This window comes from Condylura cristata, unplaced genomic scaffold, assembly GCF_000260355.1.
Source record: "Condylura cristata isolate star-nosed mole 26May11 unplaced genomic scaffold, ConCri1.0 scaffold00032, whole genome shotgun sequence".
In the NCBI taxonomy this organism is placed as follows: domain Eukaryota; kingdom Metazoa; phylum Chordata; class Mammalia; order Eulipotyphla; family Talpidae; genus Condylura; species Condylura cristata.
The window spans coordinates 19,708,537-19,721,594 of NW_004567133.1; the positions used below are offsets into that span (position 1 = coordinate 19,708,537).

At 43.8% G+C, this 13,058-nt stretch overlaps 2 protein-coding genes across 2 annotated transcripts in view; one reads left to right on the plus strand and one right to left on the minus strand.

Annotated features, from left to right (window-relative positions):
• Window positions 1-3,303, plus strand: part of ZNF200 (zinc finger protein 200) — an 8,144-nt gene extending 4,841 nt beyond the window's left edge. The window contains exon 4 of the mRNA XM_004692156.2: window positions 1,390-3,303. Within this exon, the coding sequence (XP_004692213.1) occupies window positions 1,390-2,102 (713 nt within the window). The 3' untranslated portion in view covers window positions 2,103-3,303. The remainder of the gene's footprint in view (window positions 1-1,389) is intronic.
• Window positions 3,304-10,417: 7,114 nt separating this feature from the next.
• LOC101636863 (olfactory receptor 1F1-like) lies at window positions 10,418-11,816 on the minus strand. Its single transcript, XM_004691795.2, has one exon. It carries the CDS (start codon window positions 11,513-11,515, stop codon window positions 10,571-10,573), a length of 945 nt encoding a protein of 314 aa, XP_004691852.1. The 5' UTR covers window positions 11,516-11,816; the 3' UTR covers window positions 10,418-10,570.
• Window positions 11,817-13,058: the final 1,242 nt, after the last annotated feature.

Genomic DNA, 13,058 nt, shown 5'->3' on the forward strand with positions numbered 1-13,058 from the left:
TTACAGGCCAAAGATGCAGGGGTAAGAGGATTCACCAGAGACAGAGTGGGGAGCAGAACAGGCAGATGTTCTTAAATACACTGCAGAGGGGAGCCGTGGATGAAACCAGAGAGGTCTGCCATGCCATGTGGGTCACCTCCCTGGCCAGGGATCAAACTCATGCCGAAGTGGCTGTGATAGCTTCCCAGTGCTATATCATAACCCGTTGTGCCACTGAGGGGCCTAGAGTAGGATATTTCAATTTTTAAAAATCTATGATTGACAGGTTAAGTATTTTAAATATTTTTTGGTTATATCTAATGTTGGAAAGATAGGTAAAATTGGTTAAGTAAAATTGATACTACCACATGTTGTTGGTTGTATTAAAATTGGTGTAGCTGGGCTTCCCCGGTGGCCTAAGAGTTGAATCTCAGCACTGGTACAGCTACAGCCTAAGTTCAATCCCCAGCCAGGGAGGTGACCCACATGGCATGGCAGACCTCTCTGGTTTCATCCACGGCTCCCCTCTGCAGTGTATTTAAGAACATCTGCCTGTTCTGCTCCCCACTCTTGTCTCTGGTGAATCCTCTCTGTCACATACACCCAGCACCTCTGGCCTATAAGCCTGTTTTAGGCAAAGAAAATAAATAAACTTCTTTAGAAAAAAGAAATTGATACAAGTTATCTGGAAAGCAGTGTGGTAGTTCAGGTCTAGGGTGGTGATAAAAACTGACATGTGCTTTGATCAGCATTTTCCTTCTGAAAATAATTTAAAAGAAATCTATTGGTGTGGAACTATTAAGTCTTGCAGAGATTCACATTCCAGCTTTAAGACCAACTACATCTGAGTGGTCGATTTATATAGTCAGTTACAGTGGTTTCTTTAACGCCCAAATAATCTGTTATGTGAATATGGTGTGTCTGCTTTATTTTTGATTGCTTAAATTATCGTGCTTTTCACCGTAAAGGATATTCTAATATTATCTAATGCTAAACTGCTTTATGTAATAAAAACCTGAAAGAAATACATCTTGGTGTAATCTACGAAAGATCACAGGTGGTGCCCTTTAATATTTATGCCCTGCGTCCTGTAATACTTAGCTCAGTGCACTGTGCAACATATAAGGCAGTGTGAACTTGCATGAGTAACTGGTTCCCATTCAGAAAACAAACATTAAGGCTCTTAAGATAGTTCCACTCATATTGGGGGAAAAAAGTAAAAAGGCCTGTGTACCTGCATTATGGGGGATGAAAAGATTTAGTTACATATTCAACCCCGTTTAAGAAGGAATATTGATAATTATCTGCCATCAAATTTTTGACTTTCAAGGTTATTGTTTCATGAGAAACATGAGTATTTTCTTGCTGATGTCATATTTCTCAAACGTTATTTCATTGGTTCTGTTGTAGCAGTTAACAGTAATTCTGATGTTGAAGATCTTCAGAAGGAAGCTGTAGCTAATGAAGATCATAGAGAAGAGTCATCGGACTGTGATGAAATAGATTGTTCCATGGTCTCTGAGCAACCTCCAAATGGCCATGAAGAAAGACTAACATACATTCCAAAGGAAAGGAAAGTGAAAGATCTTTTAGTTACCATTGAAAATGATACTCCGTTAGAGGAACTCTCCAAATACGTGGACATCAGTGTTATAGCACTTACGCGAAATCGGAGAACCAGAAGATGGTACACTTGTCCAGTGTGTGGAAAACAATTTAATGAAAGTTCCTATCTTATTTCCCACCAGCGGACTCACACTGGGGAAAAACCTTATGACTGTAGTCACTGTGGGAAAAGCTTCAATCATAAAACAAACCTTAATAAACACGAACGAATCCATACAGGGGAGAAACCTTACTCATGTTCTCAGTGTGGGAAAAACTTTCGTCAAAATTCTCATCGTAGTCGCCATGAAGGAATCCATATAAGGGGAAGGATATTTAAGTGTCCAGAGTGTGGGAAAACCTTCCCAGGGAATAAAGAACTTGTACTTCACCTGGAGAGTCATGAGGCTGAGAGGCCTTATGGTTGCAAAAGATGTGGGAGAAGATTTGGTCGACTGTCAAACTGTACCCGGCATGAAAAAACCCACTTGGCATGTAAGACCCGAAAACAGAAGTAGGATCGAGAGAGGTCTGATGGGCCTGCCTCGACCTAAAATGTTGATAAGGAATGTGAAAGCCTCTTCATGGCCAAAGTTGAATAAATACCTGTCTTGGCTGAAACCTCAGATTTTAAGGAAATTCACAGGGATGGAAACTGCCTCAAGGGCTATACCTCAGCATCCAGACTTGAAGTAATGCGCGTGTGTGCACATGTGCACAACAATGTCAGGTCACAATCCCTTTCCCGAGAAAGGCTTTGAATGCGAGTTTGGAGATGCTTATCTGCAAGGTAAACAGTATGACTCATGTACTAAAAGTATAGCTATTTTCCTTTCTTCCATATAGGACTTCAAACTTATGAGAAATAATGCAAAAGTTCTTATCCAAGATTTATTACCTGAAAGAACTACACTACTGATTTGTTAAGCCCGCAGCTATTGAGGCTTAATTGTTGAAAGGGATTGTTTACTCTTTAGAAAATAGGAAAACAGCAATTGAATGTCAGAGACTTAGCGTCATTTGTATGTTATTTAAGCTGATCAGAAATTGCAGTTTGGCGAAAAGCAACTGTTTTACAGAAATCCTTTCCACAATATAATTAAAAGAGTTTACTGTTCTTACATATTTTGTCCAGCTGTTAATTGCTCAGACATCTTTCTTTTACTTGCCAAAATCTTTGATTTTTGGATTGCTCAGGACTGGCTCCGCAAACCCACTACTGGAAAAGCTCTTCGAACTGTTGTTATGCTGAACTAAGAAAAACCCTGCTAAGAAGGAAACCCCAAGAACCTGAAGAGGAGAGACAGGCCTAGGAGTGGGAAGATGGTGGTTCATGCCCACAGCTGGTCAAGCACCACACTGTATATTTAATTCTCTAAGCAGTCATGAGGTCTTTGCCAATGGGTGGTCACTACCTCACAAATGTTTTAGAAGCTATTTTTCCAGTAGCTAGCTCACTTTGCCTGCCAAGAGACAGGACTTACTGTCTTCACTGTAGTGTATATTTATTCTCTTTGGCCTCCTGATACCCAGAATTTCCTCATTTGTCTTTACAGACACAAGGGTAGTGGTGCCTTCATGGGGCCAATACTGCGGTATCACTTTTAAGGTTCTTTACTGGTTTGACTAAAAAATTTCTCAAACTTGGGCGTTCCCTAGTGGTGCAACTAACTGGGATAGGATGCAGCACTGCAAGCTGGCGGTGGCCACTTCAACATGAGTTAGATCCCCGCCCCGGAGGTGATCCGCATGGCGCAGCAGACCTTTACTGTCTCGCCCGCTGCCCCCTCAGCAGCATACTTCGTCAGTCTGCCTGTTCTACTCTGATCTGGTGATTCCTCTCACTGCCCCTGAACCTGTACCCCAGTTTTGTATACATAAATAAATCTTTTAAAAAATTTCTCAAAGTTTTACATTTGTATTTTGGTTGATATAATTGGGAAAAACTGTAGTCTTATTTCCCGTCTAGAAGTAAGTGTCCATTAGCTTAGCGTAATTCTTGAGTAAATTTTTCTTGTTTTCTTCAAGTAAATTCTATACAATTTTGTTACTGTAATTTTCTTCCATTATACTTTTGTAGTTATTAATCTTACACAGGAAATTTAGTTATTTGAAATGCCACCTCGCTGCATGTTCATTTTCAATAACTTCTCAGATATGATTTGTGGTAAAAAGTATGCCACCTGCAAATAATAGTTTTATTTATTTTCTGCTTATTGGTCTTTATTTTTTGGATTATCTTGTGTGATTTTTTTGAAAGATTTTATTTATGCATACAGAAATGGGGTACAGGCTAGAGGTGCAGGGGCAGTGGGAGAATTCACCAGAGACAGTGGGGTGCAACGGGCAGGTCAGGAGAGGTCTGCTGCACTATGTGGGTCACCTCTGGGGTGGGGGTTGAACTCATGCTGAAGCAGCCACAGCTTGGATTAGCTCTGCAGCGCAGCACTCCAACCCACGGCGCCACTAGGGAGCGCCTTATCTTGCGTGATTTTTTCCATAATACAGTTCTAAGCCCTGTTTTAGTGCTATAAATATTAAAAGAAGCAAATTTTGTGATCCAATTAAGTCCTAGGTAAAGCACACATGCACTACTTACCAGTCACAGAAAAATTATTCTTTACAGACTTTGTATTTCATGCCTACACAACCCTTCAAACCTAGGGACAAAGCTGCATGCAGCCAATACTCACCACTCGCTCCCACAGGTCTGGTGGAGTGCGCTTGGTGATTATGCAGAGGTCCAGCTGCCACTTCACATTTAGTAGCAAAGTGAGGGCAAGTAGTAAAGAGTGGGAATTGCCACGGTCAGAGGGCCTTGTCCCCTGCCCACTGGTCAGGCTACACAGTTGATCAAGTTTTCTCCATAACCAACGCCACCCCCATGCCAGGGAGGTGCACATACCCCACTGCTGGGGTGGCCCACGAGAAGCCTTTGCCTCATGTGGTTTCCACATAGGAGCCCTCAGTGGCTGTATGTAGAGCAGTGTCTCATCCAGGGGCACCTTGCCAGCAATGCCCATGGTCAGCTGCCCCAATGCTCAGTAAGGAGCCTGATAACCAGTTAATGAGAACAAATGCTTTTCTAACAGCTCAAAACCAGCTGGAAAACTGGCTAGAAACTAGAAAATTAGGAAAGACTTCAGTCAACCATAGAGAATAGAAATTCTTTCCCAATGTTCGAGTTTTGTCAACCTCAGTGGTTGACTAAACATGGCAACATAATGCAAGTATGCGTTTCACTAATCAACATGGGCAAAAAGTAGGTCACATCCTCTTGTGTGCTGTCTCTTGAACCCACCCGTCTCTCCTTCAACCCCACCACTTCACTACTACTGTTGACTTCCCAGTTCCAACATTCTAGTACGAGCTGGCCTTACACCAATTTGTGGTGTGGTACATATCACCCCTTTTTATAAAACACTTTCTTAAGCAGAAGAAAGCAGCACTGGCTTGTTGCCTGCTGATGGCTCCTGTCATCTTCTGGTCTATGTTGTGTTGTCCTAAACAGTACGTGGCTTTCAAACCTGGCTGTCCACTATAACACCTGGAGGTGTTGAGGATTTTCTGAGGCCCAGAAAAATTCTAATCAAAGAATTTCTTGAAGTGAGATCCAGGCATCATTTTTAAAGGCTCCCAGTTGATTTTACTTGGCAACCACATTGAAAGCCAGTGTTCTAAATGCCCAAGTGCCTCAGAACTTAGCTGGTTAGCCCCTTCTGCCAGTGCTCTCTCCACATAAGAGTTTCCCAACACTAGGAACACAGCAGAAACACCAAGTAGTTTCCACAATGACCAATACTTGTAGCCCACCTCTGGAAACTATGATTCCACTGATCTGGGGTGGAGAACCATGTGCTATCTATAGAAGTGACACTTACTGAATATTCCACTCTACAACAACAACAAAAACATTTGAAGCTCATGTGAAATACTTAACAAGACAGACCTCATAAACTTGTAACAGATTTAAAGGAATAGAAACCAAAGTTTCTATGCTCCAGTCACAAATTACCTTAGAAGTAACAGCAATAAAATCCCAAAAACATTTGGAGATTTAACACATTTCTAAGTAGCAAATAGATCAACAAGTTACAAAATTAAAAATATTTTAAACTAGACAAAAATGGAAATACAACAGCAAAAATGTGTGGAATCCATTTTTGAAAGTGCACAGAGGGATATTTATAGTATTGAATGCATATGTTGGGGGAAAAAGAGACCTAAAATCACTAAATTTCCACCTTAACATCTACAAGAGGAAACTCAAACCAACAGAATTAAAAATAGGAAATACAGAGAAAATCAGCAAAGTAAAATACTGGTTCTTTAAAAAGATCAATAAATAAACCTCTAGCCAAGTTAACCAGCACCGGAAAAGTCATAAACTACAATCACAAACCACGAAGTGGCCATCACAACTAACCCGTGAACTTGAGGGGTAATAGAGGAATGTTACAAGCAACTCTGCCCAGGAATCTGATAGTCTAGATGAAACAGATTACTTGACAGACTCAATATATTAAAATTCATGAAGACTGCATAATTTGAGAATCCATATGAATTACTGACAGAATAAATGTTTCAATCTTTTTGTATATAGTTGTACTTTTAGAAAGTAAGTAGTTACCATTGGAAATGATACACTAATTGAAATAGCTTGTCATTTTGAACACATGTAAACAAAGTAAAACAATCTAAATGCTGTCTTTTCTACACACTCTTGGGGCACCAAATACTTTCTAGAAACATTCTAATCAGTGAATAATTTTTAAAAGGTTAATCAAATAATTACTATCTTGCAAATCACCTAAGTCGAGTAATCAACTTAAATAACACATAACAATTTAATTGATTTTAGCAGTAAGCATCAATTCTTGCCAACATCAGAGACAGACCTCCAGCTATCATGCCTTCTTATTGAAGAACCATTTAAGATATGCTCTTGCCAAGAAACTGAATTCAAATCTTAGTGTCTAGATCCAAATTCTATTTTACAGAAAATACTGGAGATAGAGGAAAACGCTAAAGGACACCATGGAGCTGCAGTTAACAAAATCCTGACTAGGGGAGACTCTGCTGGGCAAGTTCCTATTTCTTCCACATATTACAGTTGTGAACAAAATATAGTGGGTACTTAATAGTCTAAATGACAGTTAAGGGTGTCACCAATTGTGATATGCCTATTTAGAGGCCTGGTGAAAAGAAATCTAAAAAAAAAAAAACAAAACTCAAGACAATTATAAACATTTGACAAAGTTAAGGAATTACTTAAATTCCTGGCTGACTTGGCTCAACTCCATTCTAGGCCTCAGACGAATCCAGATCTGATTCACATGTTGCTTTTTGGATCTTGGAACAAAGGGGCAGCAGCTACTTGGCAGATTTTTCTTGGGGTGACTAGAGGAATGCAAGAAGCATATTTAAAGAGCTTGTCATGTTAGTCATGTTTTACCGATTAAGACAAGCCACATAGGCAAGCCTCGAGCCAAAAGGAAAGGAAGCAAATATTCGCACAATGAGAGAATGGAGGCTATGTCCTGGACAAGGAAGCAGGCTGCGCAGGTGAGTCAGGGCACTCTCCACTTGCTCCATCCACCAGGAACCAGCGGGACCGACCCAGGTCCTGCTCCCAGTCAGGCAGAGGGCTCGAGACGCATCAGTCAGAACTCAACGCAGACTCCGCAGACACTGACGAAGGCGGGCAAGGAATCAGCATTCACTGATTAGCAAAAAGCAAGGCATCGAGCGCTGGGGAGCCTCCCTTGGCACGAGAGACTCCCTGAGGAGCTAGAGCTAGGGTCTACCTGGGGCTTAGAGCTGGGGTTTGAGAACAAAGGAATTAAAGATTGGCTAAGACAGCAAGTAAGCAGACCTGGCTGAAGCCCACTTATTATTGCCAATCAGGCGCACCCCTCAGCTACAACTGGGTGGCTAGGCAGGGCTCACGACCTTCTCAAAGGGGCTTGTACCTGCAACTCCAGCGTGAGCAGGACTCACGGTCTGATTCTTCTCTTCTTGATCTACAATGCCTTTTCTCCGCAGTAGCCAACCTGAAAAGCTGTAAAGAGAACTCATGAATGTCCAGGCTGGAGGGAAGTTAGTAATAAAAACCATGGACCAAGGGAAAGTACATTGGCAGCTGCAGTAAGGGTGCAGTCACCAGGGTTTTTGATCTCTTGCTTACCAGTCCATGGGAAAAGCAGTTTTATCCTTGAGTCCAGTCCTGTGCTTGTGCCTCAGTAGCATATTTAGGTATTAGGGGTAATATTTTTTAAGATTTATTTATTTATTCATACAGAACTGGGGGACAGGCCAGAGGCGGTGAGAGGATTCACAGAGAGAGTGGAGAGCAGAACAGGCAGATCGAAGAAGTACACTGCTGAGGGGAGCAGCGGGCAGGCCAGGAGAGGTCTGCCGCGCCATGTGGGTCACCTCCTGGTCTAGGGATGGAACCCACACTGAAGCGGCTGCGGCCAGCTTGCAGGGCTGTGTCCTGACCCACTGCACCATGAGGGAGGGGCCAGGGATATTCTTAAATGTTAACAAAGTCATGTGCACAGGATGTTTGTGTAGTACAGATGTAATAATAAAACACTGGCACAAGCTACATGTTCATTAAACACACCTTGTTTCATAATACGGTGAACAGTGGGCCAGTTAAATAGGCAAATGGGGTTTCTTTACCGCCATGGCGTCTCTAGCTTGGTATCAGAGTCGTCAAGGAACCACAATATAGCCAAGCACTTGAAGAAACAAAGCTTTACTTATATAAAGGGAGACAGAACAAGATCTTCACACCATTTGAGTATGGGGTGGGGTGAAATACACTTCACTAAAATAATCCAGTCAGTGACTAAATAACAAGTACCAAATAGGAGCGACAAGTATCCAGAGATGCTACAATATATTACGTAAAATGTCCAGTTTCAAGAAAAAATATGAGACATGAAAGAATCAGGAAATTTCAACTGACATCTGAGAAGCAGGCAACAGAACCTGCCAGTAACAGAAAAAAATTCAAAGCAGTCATTATTAAAATGTTCACAGAACTAAAGGAAAAAATGGTTAAATATGTAAATAAAAGTATGCTGAAAACGCCCCCTCCAAATAGTGATAAAAAGAAAATATGAAAAAAAATAGCCAAATGAAAATTCTGTTGTAAAGTACAGTGACAGAAAGACCTGTCAGCTCCTCAATAAAATACTATCAAACCAAATTCAATAGCATATTAATTGAAAGCATCATACACTAGGGTCAAGTGGGATTTATCCTTGGGCTGCAAAAGTGGGTTGACATATGCAAATCAATAAAGGTCACACACCACATTAAGAAAATGAAAGAGGGGGGCCTCCCTGGCGGCTCAGTGGGTTAAGAGTGCAGCACTATGGAGCCATCCTCAGTCACTGCAGCAGGAGTTTGATCCCCTGCCAGGGAGTGACCCACAGGGCGCAGCAGACCTCTCCTGTCCCACCTGCTGCTCCCCTCAGTGAGTTTCAGTAGCTCTGCCTGTTCTGCTCCCCACTCTGTCTCTTGTGAATCCTCATTGCCTCTCCCAGCATCTCTGGCCTGTATCCCAGTTCTGTATGCATAAATAAATAAATCTTTAAAAAAAGAAAATTAAAAACATCAAGAGCTATAGAAAGGGTATTTCACAAAGGTCAATCACCATTCAAGTGAAATGATACCCATTTTTTAGTTCTTTAAAAATTATTTATTTATTTGTGCATATAAGAACTGGGATACAGGCCAGAGGTGTGGGGGTGAGAGGATTCACCAGAGACAGAGCGGGGAGCAGAACAGATGGGTGCTGTAGGGAGCAGTGGGGAGACAGGAGTCTGCTGCGCCCTATGGGTCACTCCCTGGCCAAGGATCGAACTCATTCTGCAGTGGCTGTGAAGTTTCACAGTGCTGCAGTTTACTCGTGCCACTAGGGAGGGCTCCTCTTTAAAATTATTCTTACCAGAATGCAATCTCCACAAGGATAAGGATTATACCTGTCTGAACATTGTCATAAATCATTGTTTTGCAAATGTCCACTCCCTTCCCAATCAGATAAGTTTCTTGACTATATAAATATGCGCACATTTACATAGGTGGAAAAGATAAAAAACACAGCTAACTGACAAGGCTGGTCACCGAGACTGACAACCTTTTGTTTCCCAGCTTACTCATATTCCTGCTGTAATGCTGTATGATCCTGAGACTCAGGTAAGCAAAAAAAATAATAAATTAGCTTGAATGCAGGGCAGAGCTAGGGCTTCCTAGAGCCCTGAATGAGTCCTTGCCCTCAAGTCCCCACATCAGCCAGACCCTCCCACTAGAAGGCCAGTCTGTTCCTCAGTAATAGGGCAACCAGCCGATTCCCGGGAGCTGACCTGGCACTCAGCGAGGTCTCATAGCTCACGTAGTGAACACACAGACTTATACAGGATCAGTACCAGAAAGGCCTCTGGCTTGAATGAGCCAGACAGGGCCAGTCTGTGATCATGGACTACTTTGTCAATCACAGCTTTAGCCTCAGAGACTTCCCTCCTTCTAGGTAAGACATTCATATATGCAATCAGAAGTATCATTACTTTGTGACAGCAAAGTAATAATCTAGAGCAAAGATCGAATTCCTCAAGTCCTCACTAAAATTACCTCACAGAAGCCCAGGTCATACACTAAGTCCTTTCTAGCATCTGTGTAAAAGATGCCCTGTATGGTGTGTGTGCTCCCTGGTATAATAATAAATGCAACAGATTCAACTAGAGGTGTGTTCCTTGTGGGTTTTGACTTGAGAGCATAGATGTAGAAATAATTGAGTTGCTTGATAAAAGGACCTCTCTTTCCTACTTTAACTGGAGAGTCTGTGTCAAGAGTTTTGTTCAAACATAGAATTGTTTCTCTTACAGAAGACAAATATTAAGTTTCATACATTTTTTTAAAAATGAGATTTTTTTTTAGAAATCACCTCCCTCCTTATTTTTCCTGGTCCCTTCCATTACTGGGTAAAAAAGGATTTCACAGCAACCACTTTTCCAAGAGCACCTTTTATGTCTTTGTTTCTCAGGCTGTAGATAAAGGGGTTCAGCATGGGGGTCACCACTGTGAACATCACAGCAGCCGCTATATCTGTGTCAGATGAGTGTGAGGAAGAAGGATTGAAATACAGAAATATGATGGTGCCATAGAAGAGCAAGACCACGGCGAGGTGGGAGCTGCAGGTGGAGAAGGCCTTCCAGCGCCCCTGGGGGGACGGGACTCTCAGGACTGCGCCGGTGATGAGAATGTATGACACCAGGATGCAAAAAAATGGGGCAATAGTTATCAGTCCTGCTTCAATAAAGATCATCATCTCATTGACGTACGTGTCGGAGCAGGAGAGCTTCAGGAGGGGCGTCACGTCGCAGAAGAAGTGGGGGATGGCGTTGTCCGCACAGAACGAGAGCCGAGACATCAGCAGGGTGTGCAAGAGGACATCCAGGTTGGCAATGACCCACGACACGGCCACCAGCAGGACGCACAGCCGCAGCGTCATCTTGCTGGAGTAGTGTAAGGGGTGGCAGATGGCCACGAAGCGGTCGTAGGCCATGACGGCCAGCAGGAAGTTGTCCATGTCCACGAACATGAAAAGGAAGTACATCTGCACAAGGCACCCCGAGAAGGAGATGGTCTGAGTGCCCAGGATGTGGTTGGTCAGCATCTTGGGGACGGTGGTGGAGGAGAAGCAGAGGTCCACGAGGGACAGGTTGCTGAGGAAGAAGTACATGGGCGTGTGCAGGTGGGCGTCCACGCTGATGGCCAAGAGGATGAGCAGGTTCCCCAGCACCGTGGCCAGGTACATGCTCAGGAAGAGCACGAACAGGAGCTGCTGCTGCTGCTGGGGCAGACTAGAGAGCCCCAGGAGCAGGAACTCGGACACGCTGGACTGGTTGGCTCCTTTCATGGGGTTACCCGGGGCAGATAAGAGATAGGGTCTAAAGCCTAGAAGATAACCTGAACTCCAGTCCACCCGTGTTAACTATACTGCAGTGGCTCGCACATGCTCTGTCCTTAGTTCCTGTATCATCAACTTCCAATTTCTAGATGAGTTAGATCCCACCACACTTTTTTTTTTTCATTTATAAAAACACTACACAGGCAGATACAAAGTCTTCCCACCACCTTTATCTGCTCTAACATCCCCAGTGCTGTTGCCACTGCTTAGATCACAGCACAAGAGAAACAACTGATCACTCCTGCACTTCCATCTCCAGCTGATGGATTCAGGGCTTTTACTCCCGAAGCTGAAGGTTTAACAAAGGGGGATCCTCAAAGAATTTTCCTTTGTTCAAGAAAGCGACATCTCTGCAGTTAGATAACTTTACCTAGGAGAAGCAGATGCTGAAGCTAATAAGTGCTCTTCACCTTGCGGAAAGGGCCAGTGTTCCTCTGTATTACAGGGGTTGGAAGATCTCACACATGGGCGGGTGCAAAGCGAGTGAGGAGCAGGATGCACGGGCTGCTGTCCTCGGGGCAGGGAGAATGTCTGGGGACTACAGACAGGTGTTTACAGGCGCCTCCATGGCCCCTGGGATCACATTCCCAGAGTGCCTCGTTATAGACAAGCAGAAGTAATATTTCCACCTAGTTCCTGGTCTCTGCAGACCCAACAATGATGACAAAATACATCCCTTCATTTTTGGGGTCAGAACTGGAAATAAAAAATTCCCTGAGATTTAAATTGCATCATTTTGCTGACTGGGGCTTATGTTCATGGCTTTAAATTTGCAGTTATCGAAAGATTTGTATGTTTTCGGACCTCCCTAGTGGCACAAAGGGTTAAAGTGTAGGACCCTGAAGCCTTCCTCAGCCACTGCAGCATGAGCTTGATCCCCGGCCAGGGAGTGACCCACAGGGTGCAGCAGGCCCCTCCTGTCTCCCCACTGCCCCCTCAGCAGTGGACTTCGTCCATCTGTCTGTTCTGCTCCCCACTCTGTCTCTGGTGAATCCTCTCATCCCCCGGCACCTCTGGCCTGTACCCCAGTTCTCATGTGCACAAGTAAATGTTTAAAAAACATTTTTATTTGTATAGCTCATAAACAGGGGCGAATGCAGTTCTATCTGAATGAGCGTCTTTCCTCTCTCACATCAAGTCACTGTGTCAAGATACTGAGGCACCTGCAGAGAGGGACGCTGGCCGGTGGCATCAGAGTGATGCTTAATCCTGTGAAGCACTTGGTGCAAAGGATAGGCAGCCGGGGGGGAGCCCATCTTCCCCACAAGTGGGCAAGAGATGGATCCGGGAGCACAGAGCAGGCCGTGGCTGACAAGCGCCAGGCTCCAGAGCAGACTTCTTTGGGACGGCCCAGCTCACGCGGCTCCCCCTTTCCGAAAAATGGCCTCCTCCCCCAGAGTCCAGGGTATGGCCTCCGGCAGCCCGAACTCTTCTCCAACACCTGCCGCCAGAGGTATTCGGGCAGCACTTAGGAACCTGCAAATGAGGCGGC

What these genes read in the sequence shown, in the direction of transcription:
- LOC101636863 (XM_004691795.2), bottom strand. Translation starts at nt 11,515, where the DNA reads ATGAAAGGAGCCAACCAGTCCAGCGTGTCCGAGTTCCTGCTCCTGGGG.